At 54.9% G+C, this 25,315-nt stretch overlaps 1 protein-coding gene across 1 annotated transcript in view; it reads left to right on the top strand.

Moving 5' to 3' along the window:
* Positions 1 to 308: 308 nt before the first annotated feature.
* Positions 309 to 25,315, top strand: part of SEZ6L (seizure related 6 homolog like) — a 38,017-nt gene continuing 13,010 nt past the window's right edge. The window contains 4 exon segments of the mRNA XM_050318436.1: positions 309 to 581; positions 23,127 to 23,548; positions 23,550 to 23,889; positions 24,540 to 24,673. Coding sequence (XP_050174393.1) covers positions 512 to 581; positions 23,127 to 23,548; positions 23,550 to 23,889; positions 24,540 to 24,673 — 966 coding nt within the window. The 5' untranslated portion in view covers positions 309 to 511.

Below are 25,315 nucleotides of genomic sequence, written 5' to 3'. Positions count from 1 at the left end.
ACAGGTTGAGCGGGAGCCTGTAATAGGGAGCACTGCCCAGACTGGGGGGACACTGGGGCTCTTGGAACCAGTGGGGAGCAGGGGGGCACGCAGGAAACCACGGGGGAACCGTGGGCCGGAGGATGCTGTTGGGAACCGTCCCCGGGAAGCACAGCGGGTCGGTGGGGCTGGGGCGAGAGGCGGGGAGGGGGGGCCCGCGGGCGGGGCCGGAGCGCTCGGCGCTGCGCGGGGGCCGGGGCGGCTGCCGGCGCCCTCCCCGCCCGCTCCGCTCCGCTCCTCTCCGCGCCGCTCCGCTCCGGTCCGCCCTCCGCCGCGCCCGCGCCCCCGCGCCGGCTCCGCTCCGGCGGCAGCGCCCGCCCCCGCCCCGGCCCGGCCCCGCTCGGCGCGGCGCGGCTCGGCTCGGCTCGGCTTGACGCGGCCCCGCTCCGTTCAGCTCGGCTCGGCTCGGCTCAGCTCTACTCGGCTCGCCCAGCTCGCCCCGGCGCGGAGGCTCCGCCGCGCCCGCCGCAGGATGCCGGGGCCCCGCGGGCTCTGCCTGCTCGCCCTGCTGCTGCTCGGCACCCCCGCGGCCCCGCGCCCAGGTAAGCGGGGCGGAGCGGGGCGGAGCGGGCCGGGGCTGCGGGGCTCCCCGGGGCCCGGCGTCTCCCGGCTCCGGGGAGGGGGCACCGCCCGGGGCAGGGGGATGCAGCCGGGACGGGGAGCGGGGATTCGGACCGGGAGGGGCTGCTGGAACTGGCCGTGGCACGCCAGACCGGGACCCCTAGCTTCTGCTGCTCCCCGGGCCGGGGTGAAACTTCTGGCATTGCTGGGGAGCGCAGCGGCAGCGGTAGCGGCACCGGAGCGGCAGCGGGCGCGGGGCCCGGCGGGACGCGGAGGCTCAGCACCGCGGGGCGGACAGCTCCCGCCGCCCGGACCGAGCGGGGACGCTCCGGGAACCGCGTCCTATCGGGAGAACCGAGAGCCAAAGGGGCCGCGGCCTCCCGGGAGCCGTGCCGGACCCTCCGCTTACCTCCCGCAGGGAGGCAAGCCCGATGTGTCCCCAGTCCTCTGTGTGTCCCCAGCCCCCGGGGTCTCTCCAGCCCCCACTACCAGGTCCCCACCGGTGTTCCTATCCCTCCTATCCCGGGTATGCGGGGGGGTGGCCGTGAGGGGGTGTGTTTATCCAGGGGCTGCCTGTTCATTCCGCATGTGTCACGTTTCCACGCAGACCCGCTCCCACTGCCGCGATGACAGACCTAAGAATAGGCTCCGGGATGCGCTCGCGGGTGACTTGGCAAAGTCATCACAAACTCGCGTGGGGCTTTAACATGACAAAAGTGATGCCTGTATCCGGTCCCTCGGCACTGGTGGGGTGCTGGGATGAGGCAACCTGGCTTGAGTGTGTGTCCGGATGGGGTTACCAGAGCAGATTGTTCAGCGGGAGAATGGGAGAGGCTGGTGTCTGCCAGTGCTGCAGTGTGTGCGGGGCCCAAGGCTGCCCTCCGGGGCTGATGGGGGGTTTACAGCAAGGACGACCAGCTTCTGGTGTCAGGAGTGCTGTGCAATGCTGCCTGCCCTCTTTGGTCCCTGTTCTCGTGTTCAGATTGTACTGAATGACTTTGACTTTTTGGCTTTAAACACAGCTCTCTAGACAGGGTTTATATTACAGAATCCATCCTTTCTGGGCAGCAAAACAAAAATGGGCATAGAGGGTGGTATTTCTCTCTCACCTGCATGTATTTGTGTTCTGCGTATGGACGTGCATGTATGTGTGGAAGAATCAGATCCAAAGTCCCTGCCGGTCCTGGTATCCTGTTCCAGCATGGGGGCACCGAGAGGCACGCTCCTCTGGTTGCACAGACACTGTTTCAGGCTGCTGGTGGGTTGTGTGAGTGCAGTGATGATCCCTGAGCTCCCAGGGGGTCGGGGTGGGCTGGGAAGGAAATCCAGGAAGCATAGGCCCAGTGTGGGACTCACAGTTCCCACACTGCCTCATGTGCTGGAGGCAGGAGGGCTGCCTAAGTCCCACTGGGAGCATCAGCAGGCAGCCCAGCTCCCTGGGAACAGGATTTGGCATGATTTGCCATAAATCTCAGGGTAGGAGAACACAGCGTGCTGAAGTCCTCTTTCCTTGGCAGAGAGGGAACTGATAAATTGTTGACCCTTTACAAGGTTTGGTGAATTATTGCTGTAAAAGCCCAACTCCTGCCTACGCAGCCTGGAGCCAGCAGCGACGTGGCAGCTCTGCCCGTGCCTGGGAGGGTTGTTGATCTGTGTGGAGGGGGACACAGTCAGGGCCCAGACCAGCAAACCATGCTATTCTCCAGCTTGGGGCGGGGGGGTTGGAGCAGGCTCAGACCCTGCAGAGTCAGATTGCTGTGCTCCATCTGCTGCTCTTTCAGTTCATGCTTTCAAGAATCAACCACTTTCACATGACTTGCACCCATTGGGTGCTCGGCTGGTGGCTTTTGGTGCTCTGCACTGGTGAAGCCATTTAGATCACCAGAGAGGAGGTGTGAAAGCCTCTCCTCTCCTCTCGGCATCCGCTCGCACCCACCCACCGGCACAGAGCGGAACAGGCAGCACAGGCACGTCCCTCCGCAGGGACTTGTGCCAGGAGGCCCCGGGCAGCGGCGTGCAGGGAGCAGTGGCATGCAGGGAGCACGGTCACCAGCGGGGGTATTTGTTTAGCACCGTGAAATTATGAAGAGGGCAAACACGGGGTGTGTGGGCAGCTGTGGGCAGAGAGGGCGATGCTGCCTGTGCTGCCCACGCAGGATCAGGCTAGGACCGACCCCTGGCAAAGTCTGGTCACTGGGGATGGCAGGGGCATAGTCAGACTCCTGGGAGATCTAGGATTTTTAAATATACCCCGTTTAGGGTGTCCACTAGAGGCTGTGATGAGACCAGCAAACCCTGCCCGAGGCTGCGGTGCCGAGAGCAGAAATGCAGCCGGGGGTGTTGAGCTTTGGGGTCCTCTGCAGCCCCGTGGTCTGCGCCCTCCCTTCTCCGAGGGGTTCGGGCACCCCCAGGCCGGCTGTCACAGTGCAATAGCAAGGCATTGAGATTCCTTTGGCTCTGTGGTGAACGCAGCACCACGGGAGGCTGTTTCCAGAGAATCAGGTGTGTCCAGCAGGAAGAAAAACCGAGCGTGAACTCGGCAAGGGCTGCAACAAGTGCACGGTGAGCTCTCGCGGCAGCACCCCGAGCAACGAGATAACGGCACAGAGCCAGGCTGCCCGCGGGCTGTGCGGCCAGAGATAACGGGAATGGGGCTTGTCTGATGGAGAGCTATCAGAGGCCATGGCAAATGGCTCCTCTTCCTTCCCTCCTCCTTGGCAGAAAGGACAGGGAGAGCCTGGACCAGGAGCAAATGAAATTAGTCCCTCTTAGCCTTCTGCTTCTCCCGTATTTCTTGCCATTATGAATATACAAAGATGCCATTTTAAGTGTAGTTTTCCGGATGTCACAGTGTCACAGACGTTTCCTTCTGTGCATTTTTAACTTCGTCCCTGAGGAATCTGCACCAGGATTTGGGGCTGAGGAGGCAGGCTGCACCAATTCAGCTGAGTGTGCTCGCTTGGCATCCAGAATACCAGGCAGAGGTCTTGGAAAAGCAAACCATGTAAAAAGGGAAATGCAGAACAAATCAGTGTGTGATCCAGCCCTTGGAAGTCAGGTTGTGCTGGGTTTGGAAGCTAATGGATAGTAAGTCACAGATGAGGCAGAGGGGTGTCAGGGCATTGCTGGACAGGTAACGTGTGCATCAAAATCAGCAGGTGTGAGTATGGCCCATCCTGCCAGCAGGCAGGGATATTCCGTGGTCAGTGCCAAGCACTGGGGTGCTTTGTTATCCCATTCTGTACAAACAGTTGTGTTTTTTAAAAAGAAATAGGCTTTGTATGATTAAATAAGACACAGCTTTTGATTTAGACTACAAGCAACCTCAGAAATCCACGTATTTTCCATCCTTTGTCACTGCGATGAGTGCAGCTGCTTCCAGTGGGCTTTGGGAACAAAAAAAAACCCAAACCAGACTAACCTTCTGTGGCAATCCGAAAGTTATTTACTTGATGCGATTTTATTTTTCAAATATTTGAAAGCAGTTACTGAACAGTAAAATACACTCCAAGGAAATCCTGTTACAAAACACAGGCTCTATTTTAATTAGCATGACGAGAGCGACACGGCTGGAACTGGGGCCTGCCACCGAGTGCATCTTTCAGGAGCTCAGAGATGTCTATAGGAAACACTGCGTGAGCACTGGCTTTCCAATTTTCCAGTCCATCAGGGTGGATTTACACTCTTGTCAGGGGTATGAAATTGCTGAATTCAGTGCTGAGAGTTTTGTGCCTTTAACCACTTGGTTTGCCAGGGACAGGGTGCTCTGTAAGAGGGGGATGTGTCAGTCCCTGCTCTGGCCCCAGGGACCCACAGCTCTACGGGGAGTGACCCACTGGATGTGTAGGGAGACACTGGCACCCTGACAGCACCCAGCCCCCTGACCCCATCAGGGCTTGAGTGGGGAACACCAGGATGAACCACACCGGTGTGGAGTCTGGGGCCATGGGCAGTACCCGGCCACGACCCTTCATTTGTGGGGCAGCACAGGGGCTCAAAGCCAAGAGAAACCTTGAGGTGAACTGGTACCAGCCCCGGCAGTGGGGATGGGGGCACACCATCCCCCAAACTGTTGCCCCCCAAAACAAGGGGCAAAGAACAGAGTGTGGGAAGGCTCAGGGGGGCTGTGTGGGGCAAGGGAGGGTTTGGCATCTCTGACTCAGGTTGCTACCCTTCAGGTGCTGCTCGTAGCTCTGTTCTGTGCTTTCCCGAGCCTTTCCCAAAAGGACCTGCTTCACAGGATCACCTTTTCTGCTGATGCACACGTGAGCAATGCTGGATTGATGGGATGCAGGGAGCAGATCTGCATGGTGCAGGTGCCTCAGCAGCTCTCTTTGCAGCCCCAGGTCCAATGCAGTGTCAGGTAACTCAGCATGCATGAGCTGGGAGAAGGGAGAGAGAAAGGCTTTGCAGCTGGAGTCATTCCTGCTGAGGTGCTCAGGGAAGGAAGGTGTCCTTCATTCCAGGGACAGGCTGCCTGGCTGTCTGTCTCCTTTCACAGCTTGTTAACGGACAAGTTGTTAAGGCTGTTCCCGCTCTGTCCCATGGGGCTGGTCCCACTCTATCCACATCCTGCTCTATCCACATCCTGCTCTATCCATGGATAAAAATACCTGCAAAAAGGAAACGGCAACCACAGAGAGGAGTGAGAATATGTGAGAGGAAGAGCCGTGCAGATACCAAGGTCAGTGAAGGAGGAGGATGAGGAGGTGCTGCAGGTGCCCGTGGTGCAGCCCATGGTGAGGCAGCTGTGCCTCTGCAGCAGGACTTGTGACTCCCTGGGACACCCACACTGGAGCAGCCTAATCCTGAAGAAGTGACCCTGTGGTAGGAATCCATAGTGGAGCAGATACTGGAGAACTGCAGCCTGTGGGAAGGACCCACACTGGGAAGTTCATGAAGGACTGTCTCCCATGGAAGGAACCCCAGGACTGTCTCCTGTGGGAGGGTGGAGCAGCTTTGGTGGGCATCCATCCAGTGCCAACCCAGAACATCTTCAGTGTCACCTGCACCACTGGGAAAGTGAAGAAGGGGAATAAATTAACTTCCATTGCTTGCAGTGACCCCTTTTCACTTAGCTCTGTTGTGTCTCAGACTTTATCCTTAAGGATTTCCAAAATCAGAGGTGATCCACAGAGCTGGGCAGCTGGAGGAGCCAGCTGGAGCGTGGGGTTGAAGGGGCAAAGCTGGAAGCAAGGGAGACTCATTTTGCAAGACCAAATGCAAGCCTTGGTTATCTGTGGCTTGGATCCCTGTGCCTGGAGGATGCTTGAGCAGCCATGGCAAGTGCCTGGGTCTTGGCACAGTTTGAGGCCCCCTGACAGCCCCTGGACCCCCAAAAAACAGGCAGTGTCAGGAAGGAACTTCCAGGAGCTGTAAAAGTGGGGCTCAGCTGGCAGGGAGCTCTGCCAGTGCTTTTGAGAAGATGTTATTCCTGGCCCAGTGTCCTCCTTAGATGACATGGATGTAGGATAACAAGCCCTTTGAAGCGTGCTGCTGGGATTTAGTGTCACACTGTCACAGCTGTGGGAGCTGCACTGAGCTGAAACTCAGGGATCCAGATGAGTGTCCTGGTCTTGGCTGCAGCCAGAGCCTATGGAGAGTGAACAGGGGCACTCAAATCCAGACACAGGCGTGGAGAGGGGAGTGACAGCCCCCTCGAATGGGGATCCTCTGCTGCACTGCTCTGTCCCATGGTGCCAGGGGGCTCAGGGCTGTAGCTACACAGAGGTAATACTGTTCCTAAACCTTGCTAGGGGGGGACAGCGTTCCTGAGGTGCTGAGGAGCTGCTTTCCCTTCTGTTCCCTCTTTTTGCTTGCTAGAGCTCCTGTTGGTGGTGCAGCTGTGGCTGGCATGCTCCCAGAGCACAGCCCCGACTCAGCCATCTCTTTTTTTGTTCCTTTTCCTCCTTTTCCTTTCCCTGGGAAGAGGCCAGAAGAGCAGCTGACCAACCCTGAGTGCTGGCTTAGCCTGGTGTTTCCTGACATAAAGTGAGGAGGCTCAGCCTGGATTCCCTGTGCAAGCACAGAGTTATCCAGACCTTTCTCCCTCTTCCCAACCCCAGGATCCCATTTCTGCAGTAGGTATTCAACCCCCAGACTGCCCCAGGGGCTTGGCTCTGTGTCCCCTCCTAAGAGTGAGGGCAGAGCACCCCAGGACAGATGGCTGCAGCAGCAAGGTGCGAGGAGACTTCATGGAAGCAAAATCCAAGCTTCTGGCAGAGAGGAGGTATCGTATGAGCAGCCTGGCCACTCAGCCCGGCTCCGAAGGCACGATTCCAAGTGCAAAGCTTTAGTCTGGGAAGGAAGTTTGGTGCCAAATGCAAAGGCATCCAAAAACTGAAGCACGACAGAAGGGATAACTGTGGGGTGGATCCCGGAGCAGCGTCATCTGCTCGGCAAGAAGGATTCTCACGTCTCGGTCCGTCTCGCTGTCTTGCACAGCGGTGTGTGATGTGCCAGAAACAGGAGCCGAGGGGCAGGGAGTGTCCTTGGGAGGGCGGCTCTGAAGGGCGACCCCAGGGAAGGGACAGCAAACCTGGTCCCTGGGGCTGCCAGGGGACATTCGGTGACGTGCTCCAGCCCGTGGTCAAGGGGACCACTGCGGGGACCTGGCACAGCGGGCAGGAGTGGGCAGGCAGGTACAGGAATAAGGGGGGGAGTGAGGGAATGTTCTGGAAACCGGTCAGTTCAGGGCAATTTCAGAGCTAGTCAGAATAGCTGAAAATGTTTAAAATTCAAGAGAGAATCTCCATCTGACTTTTTAGGATGGATTAATGGAGCATGGCAACATTTTGTGGATGAGATGCTTCATCTCGGGTAGAGTGGTGGCTGGGGGACAATACTGAGGACATCACTTCTGATGTCCCCTCTGCCACCTTGCATCTCTTCCATGATGATGGGGCTGCACAGTGATCTGCAGGAATAGGGCTTGCATCTCCTGATGCTGATTTAAGTGCAATTTCAGTAAAAAACCAGGCTACTCCTGACAGTCCTGAACTTCCATTTGCAAAGATACGAAGTCCCTAAATTGACAGACCACTCTGGCATGAGCCTTAAGAGCTCCCAGTTCTCCCAGTACACCAGCACATCCCCTCCCACTGCAGAAGCTCTGCAGACACAGCTTAGCAATGTCCTCTTGGACATGTCCAAAGTCCTGAGAGCATCCTTAGAGACCTCAAACCATTCCCAGCGCCGTTGGGGTTAATCAGCTCTGGGGCAGAGGGGAAAGGTCCTGGGGCAACACTGTCCAAAGCAGCCACCCACTGCAAAGCCACTTCAAAATCTGGGACCCCAAGGCAAGGAAAAGCTCCTTTCCAGGGTACACAGCCCCCACCAGACAACATGTCTCCCTCCACTCCTTATCATCCATCCATATTATCCACGCAGCAGTTTTTAAACTGCTGCTGGACACTATATTTACATAAATATGTGAGCCAATGAGGTCTAAAACCCTAGTGAGCTCTAAATGGTGAATTAGGTTTTTGGAAAGAGGATTTTATCAATTTACTGCTAGTGCAAATCAACAGAGCAGAATTTACAAACCCATCAGAAAGCGAGGTGACAGTTTGGAATTAATCCTCTGCCCCAGGCACACGATGTACCTCCACAAACATCTCCCAGCATAAATATATTTGAGAAATAGTGAGGGAAAACGTAACTCCTAATGCCTGTGCACGCTGGCGGCAGCGGGAGATGAATGGAGCGAATGTCACCGGGAAGGTGCTGCCGCCTCCTGCTTTATTTTTATCCAAGACTCAGTCCCCAGCCTGCGCTGAGGTATTGCAGTTTGTGCCAGAATTTTCCCGCAAGAAAATTTCCCCAATAATCTCTCTTCCTCATCCATTCTTTAAAAAAAAAGAAAAAAAAAATTAAATTTAATTCCTCCATAAACACCCCCAGCCCCCACACCCCCTTCCCCTCTCTCCTCCGTGCCCCCACCCTCCCCCTTCCCTCACTGCTTGGAGCAGCCCTGGAAGCAGCGTGTCCTGGAGGGACGAGTTTCTGCGTCCCACTCAGATCGGAGGGGGTGGAGGGTGGCTGTGGCTTTGGGACAATAACTGGCACCGCTGGAGCCATTTGCATGCTGATGGTTGCGGGGGTCAGGGCTTTCCTTGGGTCGTGGGGATGCTCCGGGTGCCCACGGTCCCCTCCTGGGGGGAGCCGAACTCTCTGGCATCTGCTGGGCAATGGTGCTGCTCCTTCCATAAGGACGGAAAACAGCTTTCAGCGTTCAAACCCAGTGCAGCATCCTAAAAGGCACAGACATTCCCATTCCTGCTTCTCCTGGGCCCCTGGAGCCGCATCTCCCACAGCAGGATCTGTGCTCGTCGTCTGGTGAGGGGCTGGGGCTGCTTTCCTCTCCCCGAGAGGTTCAGAGCTGCCACGGAGATGAAATCAGTGAGGCAATATCAAGTAAAAGCCAAACTTTTCAAGCTTTCTAATCACAACTAGAAAGGCTCCTTTTCAGCTTTTGTTTCCAGCTCACAGAGGAGCCCGTGGCTGCCAGCGGCGAGATGGCTGGCTTTGTTGTGGAGATGACTGTGAAGGACACAGGCTGTGTAACCATTTAGGAATGAATTGAGGCTTTCTTGGAATTCATTAGGAAAGGTAGGGAGGGAAGGGTGCAGCAAAACAAGAGTCCTTGCAGCTGCAGCCTGCTCCCCAGGGGCAGAGCTTTTCAGTTTTTGCCCTGCAAAATGGCTTTTACAACATCTAAATTCGAAAAGGGTTCCATTTCTCTAGTTGGGGTTTATTCAGAGCCTGCAAGGCAAGGGTTCCCCAGCACCACTGAGCTCTGGTTCCAGGCAGGATCCCCAAGTCTGCTTCCTTGGAGCCTTCTGATGTGGCTGAATGGCTGTGCTAGAGCTAAGCATGGAATCTTGAAACAGTTTGGGTTGGAAGAGACATTAAAGATCATCTCATTCCAACCCCCTGCCTTGGGCAGGGAGACCTTCCACTAGACCAGGTTGCTCCAAGCCCCGTTCAACCTGGTCTGAAACACTGGGGCAGTCACAGCTTCTCTGGACAACCTCCACCAGGGCCTCACCACCCTCACTGCCAGAAATTTCTCAGTATCCCATGTAACCCTGCCCTCTGGCAGTGGGAAGCCACTCTCTCTTGTCCTGTCCCTTCAGGCCCTTGTCCAAAGTCCCTCTCCAGCTCTCTTGAAGCCCCTTTAGGCACTGGAAGAGGCTCTAAGGTCTCCCTGGAGCCTTCTCTTCTCCAGGCTGACCACCCCCAGCTCTCCCAGCCTGGATCAGCAGCAGAGGGGCTCCAGCCCTGCACCCACTGGTGGGATGAGGCCCAGGATAATTGTGACTCATTGTCCTGGTGGGCACATGGTCACCCAAGGGCACAAATTGAATTGAGTCATAGCAAACATCATCTCCTGGAGTGGCTCAAGTATCCAATCGAACTTCCATGGGGGAGGGCTGTATTTTTCCACATTTGCACTCCACATGCATCAAACTGGCCTCAGGAGCAAAGTCTTTCTTAAATTATACAGCATTGCATCCGTGACCAAAACAAGAAGGCTGAGCGAGTGGCAGAGGCAGGAACCTGCCTAAAGTCAGAGCTGCAATCCTGGAGTCAGAGTCACCTCTGAAACAGGGGTTCAGCTCTGAAACAGGGGTTCAGCTCTGAAAGTTCCTTCCTCAGCCCCCCAGCACCATCTCCAGCTCCAGGCCAGAGCCTTCTCTCAGGGAAAACACATGTTGCAAGCCCAGAACCCTTCAGCCTGATCCCTCAGTGTTCAATATTGCCTGTCAAAATGACAATGCTTAAAACTAGATTTATGTCTCAGATGTGCCTCTTTTAATCACACTACACTGCTATCAAAAGGACATTAAAAATTACGGTTACCCGGTAGAAACATAAACAATAGCAGGAGTGAAAAAACCCTTATCCGAGGCAAGTGACAAGCAGGGTTTTATAATTAGCTGATTCTTTACCTGCTGGGAAGAAGAGTTGGGTGTTTTCTCACCACCTTTCCCCTTCATCAGGGCATGCCAAAGATAATATCAGCAGGAAATGTGCCCAGGCACCAATGATATGACACATGTGTTTTACAGGAATACACGAGGAACATCTGACACAGCCCCTCTCCACATGCTGATTCCAACATCAAAGCTCTCTGGAAAGGCTTGTGGAGCGATGCAGCTCCCTGAGCCAGAGTGGCACTTCCCAGCATGGTACTGCTGGTGTCACACGGTGCCAAAGCTGCTTTGATGGGAGTAGAAAAGCTGGAAAACCAAAGAGCTGCCAACTAGGAAGTGTGATGGTCTCCAGCAGGCCCAGGTCCTCCCCAGCACATCCATTCTGAGGCAGAACTGGGGGTAGAAATGAGCCTCCATAGCTGGCATTTTAGGGCTTTCTTGGTTAACTCAATCCATCTGTGATTAATGAACCACGAGGCTCTAACTTGAGTGTGTGGGGTTTCCGATTTTTTTATTTAAGGAATTTTTTTTTTGGGGGGGGGGTGGTTGGAGTGGAGGAAAGTAATATTGCCCAGTCCCTTACAAGGGAGATGTTTTTCCATGCCCCTTGTCAGCATCCTTGTGCTTGTTCCCAAGGTGGAACACAGTGGATGGGCAACAAATCTCCATGGGCACAGGGAGAAGGTGACACATCCCCACCCAGGGCAGGTGACCTGATGCAGGTGGGGAGTTCCCTACAGTGAGTGGGAGAGGCAGAGACACAGTTTCTGCTGCTGGCCAGAGTCCAACTAGAGGACCAAGTCCTCTTTGCTTGTTTATGACATGCTTTTAGCATTGCCCTTCTCCGTTTTGGGAAATCCAGGGATTGTCCTTTTAGGACAAGAGGGCATGGGCTTAAGCTCTGCCAGGGGAGGTTTAGGTTGGATATTAGAAAGAAGTTCTTTACAGAGAGAGTGATCAGGCACTGGAATGGCCTGCCCAAGAGAGGTGGTGGATTCACCATCCCTGGAGGTTTTTAAGATGAGGCTGGATGTGGCACTGAGTGCCGTGATCTAGTCATCACAGTGGGGTTGGATCAAGGGTTGGACTTGATCTCGGAGGTCTCTTCCAACCCAGTTAATTCTACAATTCTAGGATTCTGTGGTTCCCAGGTGTTGGTGCTGCCCTGGCAGACACACTGGGTACAGAGGATGGGAGGTCCCACACCTCATTAGCTGGGCACAGCTGTCACCACCCCAGTAGTCCTGGGCAAAGTGCCCAACCTCTTTGTTCCCAATGTACTTGCACCCCCCAAAAGCTTATCATTATCCTTTCTGATATAATTAAGATCAATCAAAAAGAATAATAGAGCAGAGGTCAAGGAAGGCTGTTACTTCCTCAGGGAACAAGGGGCTGCTTTCGTCAGAAATACCAGGGAGCCAGCTTAATTGTTCTAAATTTGAGAAATTATGAAGGTGCTTTGTAATTGCATGTTCTCCTGCACTGGAGAGGGAGGAGGGACCTGGGAGAGGTTTTGGATGGGAGCTCCCACACTGTAGACACTGCACCCCCAGCCCTGGGGGCCGCTGCCATGGAGCAGGGTTTTAGGGTTTGATGGGTCATGACACCCCTACTGGGCTGGAAGGAAATTCTCTGCCCTGTGCCTGCCCAGCTATTGCACATGGATGAGGAGGGATGCAGAGGGATACAGAGGTTGCTGGGGTCAGACAGGGGACTCAGCAGGGCTGAGGGCTGCACCCAACCCCAAGAGTGAAGCTGCTGCTTGCCATGCAGTAGGACTGTGCTCCTTTCCTGACATCCTGATGGCTAATGAAAATATATTTGCTATCTGTATTAATTAAAATAAAGTGCAGCAGCTCGTCATGAGGCTCCGTGGGAGAAGCTGTACATGGGTTATCATCATCCAGCACAGCGTCGTGCAGCAATGGAATTAGTTCTGCCAGGCCATCTTTAAAACACAAATCACTGATGGCTGATACAGCTGACAATTAATTATATAGAAACCTGTGTCACTGGAAACGAGGTGAGGGCTGAGGAGCAGCAGCAGCAGCCCAGGACCCTGCAGGGATGGATGCAGGGTGGGCTGGTGGCCCCAGGGTCTGGGGCAAGGCAGAGGGGTGAAGCCTGTGCCAACCCCAAACTGCTGCTCTGCACCCCCAGAACAACTCCATTTTTAATGAGAATTTTTTTAAAAATGTTAAAAACCGCATTTCAGGCAAATCTTATCTGCAAAGGGCTTAATTTCTGAAGGAGTGAGCCAGTGCAGAGGCACATCCCTGGCAAGGAGACTCTGGACACCGGAGGCATGGCGGAGGCTGTGGTTCCCATACAGATCTCTGCAGCAGCATGTGCCCCTGGGCACAGGGAGCTGCTCTGCTGCCAAACCCCAAATTGTCCTGACATAATGAGGATCCGGCATTGAAGTGCAGGTTATTGCTTTTTTAGGAGGAAAACACTAAATAATGGAGGGGGTGACTGGCTGACAGCCTGCATCAAGGCCAGGCTGGACAGGGCTTGGGGCAACTTGGTCTAGTGAAAGCGTCCCTGCCCATGGCAGGGGGTGGAACTGGATGAGCTTTAAGGTCCCTCCCAAACCAAACCATTCTGTGATTCTATGGTTCTATGATCACACCTGCCGGCGCTGCTCCAGGCTGTGCATTGTCTGGGAGCCCAGCAGGTCCCATCCCTCGGCCACCCTGTGCAGTTCCAAGCTCTGCCCGCTCTGCTGGGGCGCACGAGGCCGGCAGTGGTGCAGGAATGGGAACAGGGAGCGCCGGCTGTGCCCTATTTCCCGCCAGCCTCGGCAGCACAGACCGTCCCCATAATCGATGGAGCCCAATAACTGTAATAACCACAACCATCAGTAACCCTCCGCTTTCCCTGCCTTCCTGATTGCCGGCAGCAGGGCCGTTCACAAGCTGTCAGGAGTCATTAGGCACCAGAGCTGCATCATTTCAGAGCAGTGCAACAGGGTCTTTTCAAGGGCACCAGCACGCACCGGGCAGCACCAGGCGGCACTTGTTCCTGCACGGTTCCTGCATGGCCTCAACGAGGAAAAAGTGCAAAGCAAAGCATCGCCTGGAAAAATTCCACCCCTCCCACCTCACCCAGGGCAGCTCCTTGGGATGATGCAAACTGTGACCGTCATCAGGACACACTGGCCCCGATGTCTGGCCCAACACGCTGCTGTAGCAGGCATAGGTGAGACACCACTTTCTTCCTCTGGAGGGAGAAACGGGCTGTGCATGGATTAGGGGCTGCAGGGGACTGAGGCACAGCCTGGGATACTGAGAATCCCCAGCCCTGTCCCCAGTCCCTTATCCTGAGCAGCTCTAGCTCAGCCACCTCTCCCCCATGCATGGTGTGATCCCGGGTGCTGCATCCCTGAGCTGGGAACAGCCTGGCTGAGTCCAAGGGGAGAGCAGAGAGCACTTGTGTGCCCTATGCCAGATGTCACCCATGCCCATCCTCATTGCTCTGAGGCAACTCTGCAGCCCAGGAAGGAGGCAGGACCTGTTGGGCTTCAAATCCTGCCCTGAGGTGCCCCAGGGCAACTTTTGGGGTACTAAAAAACCAATCTTTTGGGGTACCCCTGGAAAAACCTAGGGAGGAGAGCAGGCAGGGGCAGCAGCAGCGGTGCCAGCCATGTCCTGCCCTGCTGCTACAGGGGAGGCAGTGATGCAGCCCGAGGTGCTGCCAGTGTCTGCTGCTCTCTCAGGAGCCTGGACTGGAGCCATGCTGTGATTCCTGTTACATCCTGTGAAAGAAATATAAAGAGCTGCCAAACAGATTGAGCAGAGGCAGCTCAGCTCTCCCCCGTCGCTGCAGTTGCTCAGGGGCTGTGCTGAGAGCTCCGGCAGGAGCCGAACCCTTTGGCTGCCCCAGCCCGGGGAGCACCGGGCAGTGACACTGCTCTGGTCACCTGAATCTCTAACATCACATTGTCATCTCATATCCCCACTTCTGGAGTGGAAATCAAAACTAACCAAACCGTGAACACACTGCAGACAGGTAGAACAACAGGGGAGGTTTTGAATAGTCAGATATTCCATGCATGTGACTGCCTGGAATTGAGTCCATGAATGATTTATAGCCAGGCAGAGAAACAGTCAGCGATTATAATCAGACTAAACTTTGTCTCTCCAGATGTTTTAGAGCTGTGTATCCAGTAATTGCTTTCCAGTGTCCCTAGGGGCAGCTACCTACCTCTTGCCTCTTGACTGAACCCACTGGATGAGAGCTTGTACAATTACAGGGTGTCCAGTGGGTTGCCCAGGCTGTTCACCCTCAACTGGCATGTGCTTGGCCAAGGCAGGGTAGGTAGGGACACAAGTGTATGGCCCACACTCCCACAGAACCCCTGGCTGGCATGGCCAGGGATGCTCCTTGGAGCCTGGGGACATCAGTGTGTCAGGGAGAGGAGCCCACAGAGGCAAATCCCTTCTGGCCATGGCATTCCAACCTCCCAGCCTGCCCGGGTGGGTCCCAGGTGGCAGGAACTGCCATGGCTCTGTGGCTGGGACTGAAAGCACAGAGGGCTCCTGGCTCACTCCCTGTGAGTAATGTCCTGCCCACAGCAGAGCTGCTGAAGCCTGGGCTGCATCTCTGCCAGAGTTCCTGCACCCTGCCCACGCTCGTGCATCCCTGCTGGGGCTCCTGCATCGCTTCTGGGTCCCCTCCATCACCCCAGAGGCAGTGCCAGGGCAGAGCACCCCTGCCAACGCCTTGGCTCGTGCAGCACTGGCACCGAGAGGCACTGGCATGGCAGGGACACAGGGACTCCAGCCAGGCAGGAGCCCCCAGGAGCTCCTGTGGTGTCACAGCACAAGCAGAGCACGAGCTGCTCCCAAAGAGTTAATCCCGGCAGTCGCTTCTTCAGATCTGCTCTGCTACATCTTAACAGTGATGGAAGATTAATTATTTTAGCTGCAGAGAGCTGACTAGAACGGGGTTTTGTAGCTAAATATACTCTTTCTTTAGGAACCCATTTAATTTTATGCCCTGATGTAGACGGCTGGGCTGGATTATTGGTGCAGAAAGGAGCTTCTCTTCCTCCTCTTCAATTTATACCCTGAAAAGCTGCCAAAATACCCGATTTACTCTCCCCGGGAGGGCCCTGAGGAGCAAACATCCCACTTGGGGAGCCCGGGAGAGTCACAGGATAGATCTGCCTCTGCTCCTTCATCCCTGTGGATTCCTCAGCCCTGGGATTGCTCAAGGCCAGGTTGGTCAGGGTTCAACCTGGTCTAGTGGAAGGTGTCCCTGCCCATGGCAAGGGTGAAACTGAATGATCTTTAAGGTCCCTTCAAACGCAGACCATTCTGGGATTTTGTGATCCCTGTGACAAACACCTCTAGAGTGGGGACACCCATGAGGACACGGCAGCAGAGGAGGGGGAGAGCAGGGCACAGCAGGTCCCCCTGCCCCCGAGTGTCCATGACTGGTGGTGGCTGTGGTAACCCTGGGGGTGCATCTGGCCAAGGCGGAGTTCTGGCACTGGGGATTTACCAGGAAGACTAGAAAGCTCAGTGGGAAGCTTCCTATTTGCACTTAGTGAGGCTCAGCTTCCCAAAAAATTAACTCCCCCTTGAACCCACCGGACTAATTCCTTTCAGCCGGGTCTGTCTGCTCGTGACAAGGCACAGATGTGCCTTTCTTACACTTGATATCATAAAAACATGTGATAAACCCAAACCAACCGCTGTATCAAAGTTCTGCTCTCCGTAATGGCTTTGCCCCCCTGGCACCTGGTCCCCACGAGGCCGTGTATCACTCTTGGAATATCAGGATAATTCCTCTCCTATTGGCTGGGGAAGCAGTGTGATCCATCTAGGAACAGTCAGCATGTGATGGGTTGTATCGTTTCCACACTGCAAATCTCTTGATTCCTCCATAATTGGATGAGTCTCTTTAATTCCTCTTCCTCATTAGCTGCTGCTGCTGCTCCTCCCGCATCCTTTTGGGAAGGAGCTGGGCAATTCCCGGCGTGAGCTGATTTCATCCCTGGGTATTTGGGGCTCTGCCAGGGCTGCTCTGTGCTAGGTGTGATACAGGGGTGAGGGGTGCCAGGGTGTAAGGGTTGGGGCATCACTGGGACACAGAGGCTCCAGAGTGATGGGACCTGCCCAAAGCCACAGGTACCTGCACAGAGCTGGTGTGGCCAAAACAAATGCCCGAGAGTCGAAGTCTCATTGATTCCAGCTCCATGAAGCAGCACTGGGGAGGAAAATCCATTTTCCTCATAGCTCAGAGAAGTGTGTAATTTCCCAGCATCTGTCAGGCTGCTGTGGATCGTTAGAGCAGTTACGAGCTTCTCGGGAACACGTGGAGGGGAGAGGTTTGCAAGTTTAATTCCCGTATTCCTGGTGGTGTCCTTGCTCCTGAGCAGAGTCAGCCAGGCACAAGCAGCATGAATTCGCCAGTCAGGCATAAGCAGGATCGATTTGCCACTAAAACAGGTTTTTAGGAGTATTTTGCTGTTGGAATATTGCCCACCGCCTGCAGCAGTCCCTGATGAACTCTCTGCTCCCACTTGAGACCAGGAACCTACTCACCTATGGCCAGTCCAGGGGGCTTTTCCATCTGATTCAGCTCAGTACCAGGATAAGTCTGGGAATGGGTGTGTGTTGTCCCACAGGACCATGTCCCAGCCCCACATCCTCTGCCAATGCAGCAGGTCCCTGAGCCTCTTGCCATGAGCAGCAGGCACTGGTGAAAATGCCCCTCTTCCCTCCCTGGAAGTGTTCAAGGCCAGGTTGGATGGGCCTCAGAGCAATCTGATCTAGTGAAAGGTGTCCCTGCCCGTGGCAGGGGGTTGGATGAGGTGGTGTTTAAGGTTCCTTCCAACTCAAACCATTCCAGGATTCAGTGATACCATTATTCTCTCTTTTCCTCTCTTTTCCTTTCCTGACAAAGGCAGATTTGCTGCTGGGTGTGGGAGCTGCAGCTGGGTGGGCAGTGGGGAGGAGAGCCCAGTCCTTACTGGCCATGGCTCCTCGGGCTGGGCACCACTGCCAGCATCCTCACCCAGTAATGAGGGGTTTCCATGGCAACCTTATTTGAGCATCACAAGTGACACAGATGTAAATTTTAAAATGAAATATTCAGACCACAGTCCTATGAGCATAAATAAACCCCTGCACATGGGCAATTTAACAGCATTTTAAAGCAGATCGGAAACTCCCCAGGGCCACCAGAGTCTCTGTGGCATTGGGAAATTCATGGGAATGGAAAGAAATGCATCCTGACCCCATCCTGCCCCAGGAATCCCAGTTCTCAGCTGCATCCCAGCCTGAGCCCAGAGCAGGATCTAATCAACAGGAAAAGGTGCTGGTTCACCTGCACTGCAGAGGATGTCACACATGGGAACAGCATGGGAGTGACATCCAAGTGCCCCCTGGAATGGGAAGCAAGTCATTCCCGAAGTTTCTTGACCTCTGCTGCAGTCTCCTCCTGAGCAAAGGCTGGGTATCTTTTGTCTTCTGAAATATCTTACATCAGTTGTTCTCTGGGACAGTCCACGTTTTCATGGTGTGCAGGACTGAGCACTGGAGTCTTGGGGCTCCCAGCACTCTTGTGCTGTCATCCCTGCTAGGCAGGACCCAGGGACAGGCACTGCTCCTGTGTCCTTATGCCACATCGGAGAATCACTTTCTATTTTCTCTGACTGCAGTGGAAATGCTCGTCTGAAACCCATCCCCAGCCCTCCCTCTTTTGCCTCGCTGAGGGCACAGAGTCGCCTTTAAGAGGAGAGCGGCTCCGAAACTCACCGTGCCGCGGGCAGACCCTGTTCTGGCTGCGCTTCCCGGTGCTCCCACGGGGATGACTCACCCGGATCGGATTGCTACGGCTTTATTTGCTTACAGGGAGAATGGGCAGGATGCTCTTGAGGAAAACTTTTTTTCTTCTTTTTTTTTTTTTTCCATTGGAAAAACTTAATTTACTGAAACTGTAACTGCAGGAAAACGTGGGATTCACATCTCCTGCCTGGAGGCAGGCAGCCAGCGAGGCTCCTTCCGGCTGTGGGGACATTTGGAAAATGAAAGACTGTTTCGATTAAGGTTTTTCTGCTCTTCAAGATTCAAGGCAAAAATCTAAAATCTGAAACTGAACCAAAAAATTTCCGATCCGTCACAGCTGAGTGTTTTCATGGACACAACATGCTTTTTCTCAGGTCCTCACTTCCCACCCAAACCCTCTGTTTTCCTCCCTGAGGGGCATGTGCTGGAGGTTGCTGTGGGAAGAGGCAGAAGAGCAGGAGGTACCCAGGGTGCTGCTGCTCCTTCCCACCCACCAGACCCCACTGACACTGGGTTGCACCAGGGACTGGCCCCAACAGCCCTCTTTTGTCCAAGATCTGGATAAGCCCTGTATGAACTCATCGACCTGATGATCCCTTTCCTCCCACTGCAGTGCATGGCAGCCAACCCTTCTTCATCAACTGTATGGGAATTGGGAATTCTGGGGGTTCAGCCTGCATGCAGAGGCTTGGGTTCTTGGGGATGAGGGATCAGTCCTGGATGGGGTGCTGAGGGGTACAGGATCAATCCCAGCTCTCCATGAGGGCTCACATGAGACACCAGCAGCTGCTCCAGGCAGGATTAGCCCAGGCCAGCACCCATCAATCCACCTGAGCCCATCACACAGGCAGAGCACAGGCCTGAACATCACCATTAATAGCATCTGGATAAGCTTTATCCATTTCTGCTATAGTCAGATCCTAAACCCTCCTGGACAGTGACTCCTGAGCTCGAGCAATCCCGCTGCCATTCCCGGCAGCCGCGGTGCACGTGCTCGTCGTGCGGCAGCGATACCATCAGCATTAGTAATGGGAGCCCACGATACAGCTACTCGTGGTTTAGCCTTTTCAGGAGCACAGCGGCAAAATGAGGCCTTTGTGATTATTCCAGCATCCTTTTATCAGGCGTTTGCAGCTCCCTAATTCCTCTAAGCCCCTCTGGCTGAGGTATCTCAGCAATCAGGTTTGCCTGCAGCTCTCCAGCCCCGGCACCTCTGGAGCAGCGGATGCTGCTCACCACTGCCCATGGGACAGAGTCCCATCTCACTGACTGGGGCTGCAGGGATCCTGGGGACCCTTTTACATGAGGATGAAACTTCAAGGCTCCCACAGGGGGTTGATGCCCTTGCAAGAACCTGTGTCAATGCTGGGTCTGGGTGAGAGGAGACGTTCTGGGAGCCCTTGCACTGCCACCCCTCCTATCCTGCTGCCTTTCCAGACCCCTGTGCCATCACCCCAGCCCCGGGAAAGGACTGTGTCCCACTGCCAGCTCCCACAGTGCTCGGCACCCTCATCCCACCGAGGAGCCAGAGCTTCCGACACGGCTAAGTATAAACCGCGGGGGAGTGCGGCTGGTTGGAGACATCCTCCCTGGAGCCGAGCTTCCTTCCACGGTGTTTACACGCCGGTATCCAGGCAGATCCCAGAATAGACCTGAAGAAGAGCTGTCACTTTGCATTAAGGTCACTTGTGCTCCAAACTGTCCTGGACATATCTGTCCCATCCTGCAGGAGCAGCTGCCCATGGCCACCCTGCTCTGCAGAGCACAGAGCCACAGGTGCCACGCCTGGGGAAGCAGGGGCTGCAGGGCCACAACAGAGGCTTCCATGGATTTGGAAAAGCCTTTCCAGTCCTGAACTGCCTGCAGAGAGCTCCTGATCAAGATACAAGATAAACCCCTTGTTCATTTCAGTAGCATTTATTTCCTCCAGAGCTGGTTTAGCAGATTAGATCAAGGTCAAACGTGACCATTTCTGTTCCACCAGCTCAGTGTCTCCAGATTGATAATTTGTGCAGAACAGGATGGATTTCGGCTGCCAGTGAGAGTCCTGCCCCAGCCTCAGCCCCAGCCCAGCCTCCTGTGGAGCCAGGTCATGTCTTACTCTGTGGGCCTTGGAGGCAGAAGAACAGCTGTGTGCATTCAGATCATCATGAAAAGGCTTTCCAAAACCCACCCTGATCAATATCAAATATGGAAACCCGCTGCAATCCTTCCTTAAGGATGTGGATACTTAGTTCTGCCCCCTGAGATGGGCTCCAGGCAGGACTGAACGAGCAGGGGGCTGCGCTGGGGCCGTGGGGGCTGTGGGGCAGCTCTGAGGTAGGTGGGGAGGGAGCAGGGTCTGGCAGCCTGGGGTTGTGCTGGAGCACAGCTCGGGTTTGGGGGTGGTGATGCAATCTGGAGCTGAGATCATTAATCACTTCTCTTTCTTGTAACATGGAATAAGCCTATATTAATCCTTGATGCCAAAGCCCCTGTGCCTCCCCCTTCCCGCTCCAGCCTGGCTTCATTCCGCCTTCTCCACTTCCCTGGAATGCACATTTGCCCTTTACAAACTGAAGCATGTTCAGTGTCTCATTAAAGAGTCGCTTTACAGAGTGTTTTATTTCATGCTTTGTTAAGGATAGAATCGGGTAAATGCATCCTGGCAAAGGATCTAATAAGGAATTAGTCAACTTTCCAAAAGCATAAAATATGGTTTAATGGCAAAATCCATTAAGCATTAGGGTTCACGTGACAAATAATCCAGGGATGCTGGTTTGATGTTTCTGGGAATACCCTGGCTTTAAGGACTTGGGATCCAGCAGGAACGCTCTGTCTGTCCCACTATCACCCAGTGTCCCACCGTGTCCCACCATGTCCCACCACATCCCACCAGCCAGCAAGTCCTGTCCCCTAACCTCCAGGGCTGTGCTGCCTCCTCCCTGCCTGAAACCCCCATCTCCTCCCATCACGGAGAAACCCTTTTGCTGCAGAGCACTAAAACCAATGAGCTGACCTGTGAGACAGCAACCACCATCCTGGACTTCAGCTGGGACAGGAAGGCAAAAGCCCATGAAAGCTCTGCAAAACTTCTCAGGGAAGGAGAGTTGACACTGGCACTGCCTTGGGGACTGATTCCCCTCCATCTCCCCATGGCAGGATGTGCATCAGCCCATGGCAGGATGCCCACAGAGGCCAGGATCAGTCCAGGGTGAGATGGAGAGGGAGGCAGAGACCATCAGAACAGAGTGGAGGTTGCAGGGTCTCCCAGGTCCCACTCCCAGCAGCATGTGTGGGAACACCAAGGCACCCGGGGGGAGCCAGGGGAGATTATTCAGAGCTGACACCAGTTGGCGGTTGCAGGCGATGTGTGTGAAATGTCTTCTAATGTGCTAAGGGAATCAGCTAATGGATTTGCTGAACCACTTGCTAATTAAAGTATTAATGTTTTAACTTGTGGGAAACATAGTAGGAGAGACCAGGAAATCCTCCAGGGCCAGAACAGGCTTGCTGGTGGATGGATCCATGACTCGACTGGCTGGCAGCAGGACACAGTGGCTTGGGGTGGGCTCAGCTCCATCTCTGGCTGTCCCAGGGCTGAAGGACCAGCTCAGGTATTGACAGTGTGTCCAAAGACTCTCTAGGACCAAGGACAGGAAGCAGCACAGGGACTGTCAGTGAATTTTTGGTGACTCCATCCTTCAGGATAACTCACCAGCCTTTGCCTTTCCCTGTTATTCCTTATCTTCAACTCTTGCCAGAAACTGCTCCAATTTTCCAGAGGATGGAGCAAAGTCAGTTTTCATCAGTTGCTCGGTCCCTCTACACAGGCTCTTGTGTCGTCCCTCCACGCCCGGTGGGCAGTGTCACCCAGCGGTGTCCCTGTGTTTCAGATTTCACATCCAAGAGCTCCATTTTTCTGTTTTATTCTGGTCCTACCTAAATTGTTAGAATCGAAACACAAAAACCCCAAGATAAGTCTAGGCCAAGCATTGTGGTTTTGTTTAAAGCACTTGTAATACCAACTGTAGTGATGTGTCCAGGCTGATCCGGAGGTTTATCTGGAGTCTGCTTGGGAAAGAAACCCTGGCTGCTGTGCCAGCCCCCCATCTGAGGGAGAACTGGCACTGTGGTGGGCATGTGTCCTGGCTGCCCCCATGGGCACATCACAGCAGCTCAAGCTGCTTTAGGGAGCAGGTCGATGCCTTTGTGTGAAGCCGTGAAGGGCAGCACGTTCCTGGGCAGCCAGCAGTGGGGCTGGGAGCTTGCAGACCCCTCATGCCCAAGCAAGGGCAGTGATCCTGCATTTTGGGGCTCCAGACCCTCCCAAAGGAGCTGAGGGAGCTGGAATTATGGTCTTTAAGTACCGTGCATTAAGTGCTTTCCCTGGCAACTGCTGTTTCCATGGAAAGCTTTGACTCTCTGGCTCTTGGAGCTCTTTGCAGTATCTCACAAAGATCACCCTGTATTTCATCACACAGACCACAGCCCGGACACCTCACATGTGGTGGATAAATCTGTATTTATACAGTTGTCCCCTGGCCAGGGCAGTACTGGGTGGCTTTGGTCACTTGCTCTTTCCTGGGCATCCCACAGGTTGAGCTGGGTTTGCCCAACACAAGGGGTGCCTAAGGGGGCTCTGCCAAGGCTTGGGTTGTGCTGTGGGGACCAGTAATTCCTTCTTTGGGAGAGCAACAGGTGTTTCTTCGGCCACAGCTTTCCAGGGGACTGATTTCACACCAGCTGCACAGTTATAACTTCATGCCCAGGCTTGCCCAATTCTCACTTTTGCCTGTTTTTTTTTCAGACAGTGGATCAGGGGCGGCGCTGGTCCCTGCCAGCCCAGACCCTCTTGCTGCAGATGAGCTGGTGGACAAGACGGTCGGTGGAGCTGCAGAGTTCAAGCATGGCACAGGTTTGGCTGGTGGAGCTGAGGATTTTGGGCATGCCATGGGTTCAGATGGAGGAGCTGAGGCGCTGGGACATGCCACTGCCCTCAACCTGCTGCCAGCCACGGAGGAGGGTGCCAAGCCAGCAGCAGAGGAGACAACGTTGCTCATGCAGAGCCATGTCCTGCCAACAGCCACCACGGCCCCCAGCACTGATGCAAAAAAACCTGTCCCTGTTAAGAAAAAGCCACCAACTCTAAAACAAGTAAATACAGGAAGAAAGCACCCAAGGCTCAAGCCCACTCTGGCAGGGCCCCCTGGGACTGCCTCCCCATCCAGTCACTCTGCGCTCCCGGCTCCCTGCCACTGCCCAAGATCCACGAGTGCCAGCAGAGGACACAGAGCAGAGCCCCCCCGAGCTGCCCTGGGGGGACCAGGCCACCACCAGCCATCCCACGCTGCAAATCTCCCCATCCACCCTGCCACCAGCTCTGCCTCGGCCCTTCCCAGACAGCACAGGTGATGCTGGGGAGGTTCCAACCATGGCTCCCAACAGTGACAGCATTATCCCAATAAACAACGCGGAGAGAGACCTGCACAGCTCTGCATCAGAGGAGAGCCAAGAAACCACCACATCTACCATCATCACCACCACTGTCACCACCACGGAGCCCACCCCAGGTAAGCTGAGCTGCCAGAGCACAGGCACAGGGGTACGGCAGCTGATGGGGAGCAGGCCTGTGTTTAGGCAGCCCCCAAAACCAGGACACCACCTGGGTTTGGGGGGCTGCCTAAAATCTTGGTGCTCAGAGGGCTGGAGCACCTCTCCTATGGGAAAAGGCTGGGAGAGTTGGGGTTGTTCAGCCTGGAAAAGAGAAGGGTCTGGGGAGACCTTAGAGACCCCTTCCAGTTCCTAAAGGGCACTGGAGAGGGACTTTGGACAAGGGCCTGATGTGACACAAGGGAGAATGGCTTCCCACTGACTTAGAGCAGGGTGAGATGGAATGTTGGGAAGGAATTCTTCCCTGTGTGGGTGGTGAGGCCCTGGCACAGGTTGCCCAGAGAAGCCGTGGCTGCCCCATCCCTGGAAGTGTTCCAGGCCAGGTTGGACAGGGCTTGGAGCAACCTGGGCTACAGGAAGCTTTCTCTGCCCATGCAGGAGGTGGGACTGAATGATCTTCAAGGTCCCTTCCAACCCAAACCCTTCCATGATTCTATGATTCAGTGGGGTCAGCTGACGGAGAAGGGACCTGGGTGCTGGGTTTTGGGGTGCGGGAGGGAGCTGCCGGGTGACCGTCCCTCGGTGTGATTGCTGACGTGTGTTCCCCCAGTCCTGTGCAGCATGAGCTTCCACGACCCCGAGGGCTACATCGACTCCACAGACTACCCCCCACTGCCCCTGCACGGGTACCTGCAGTGCACCTACAATGTCACCGTCTACACGGGCTATGGCGTCGAGCTCCAGGTGAGAAGAGCTTTGGTTTGGGGATTCCCACGGCCAGACCCCCGTGTTCACAGCAGCAAATGGTGCAAGGTACCCACAGCCTTGGGCATCGCTGCCCTGGTCACCTGCACTTGCTAAAATAAACCTTCCCAGGGAAAAAAATAGATTTTTCTTACGCCTCTAATAAACAAACTCCATGAGGGAGCTGGTACACCCTGAATGTCAGCGATGATCAAACCACTTAAATGTCACACAATTAATTTAACAACGAGGCACTGGCAAGCAGTTTGCTAAAAAGGCTCTTGGGTTTGGTGGGAAGAACACCAGTCCCCTGGTTCCTGCATCCCCTTTCCTGCTGGGAAGGGTGTGGGTGGCCCCCGTGGGTACAGGAATCCCTGAGGCAGCAGGATGGGCAGCCCAGGTTCCCTCTCCAGCCAGTGCAGGTGCTCACTCTGTGCCCTCCCATCAGTGTGGGGGATTCTCACTAGGTTGATGTGCTCCATCAGCTCTCCCTAAAATACAGCACCCCTCAGACTGGTAAGGCTGGGAGCAGGGCAGGGGCCTCAACACATTCCAAACACTCTCCAGGTCAAACCAGCCCAGGGTCCCCATACTCTGGCATTCAGTCCTTTCTTCTTGCATTCTCCCCATGCCACTGTTTAC

This window comes from Myiozetetes cayanensis, unplaced genomic scaffold (assembly GCF_022539395.1).
Source record: "Myiozetetes cayanensis isolate MyiCay16 unplaced genomic scaffold, myiCay2020 scf21, whole genome shotgun sequence".
NCBI lineage: Eukaryota > Metazoa > Chordata > Aves > Passeriformes > Tyrannidae > Myiozetetes > Myiozetetes cayanensis.
The sequence above is the reverse complement of the archived record's forward strand: the minus strand, read 5'-3'. Positions and strand labels throughout refer to the sequence as shown.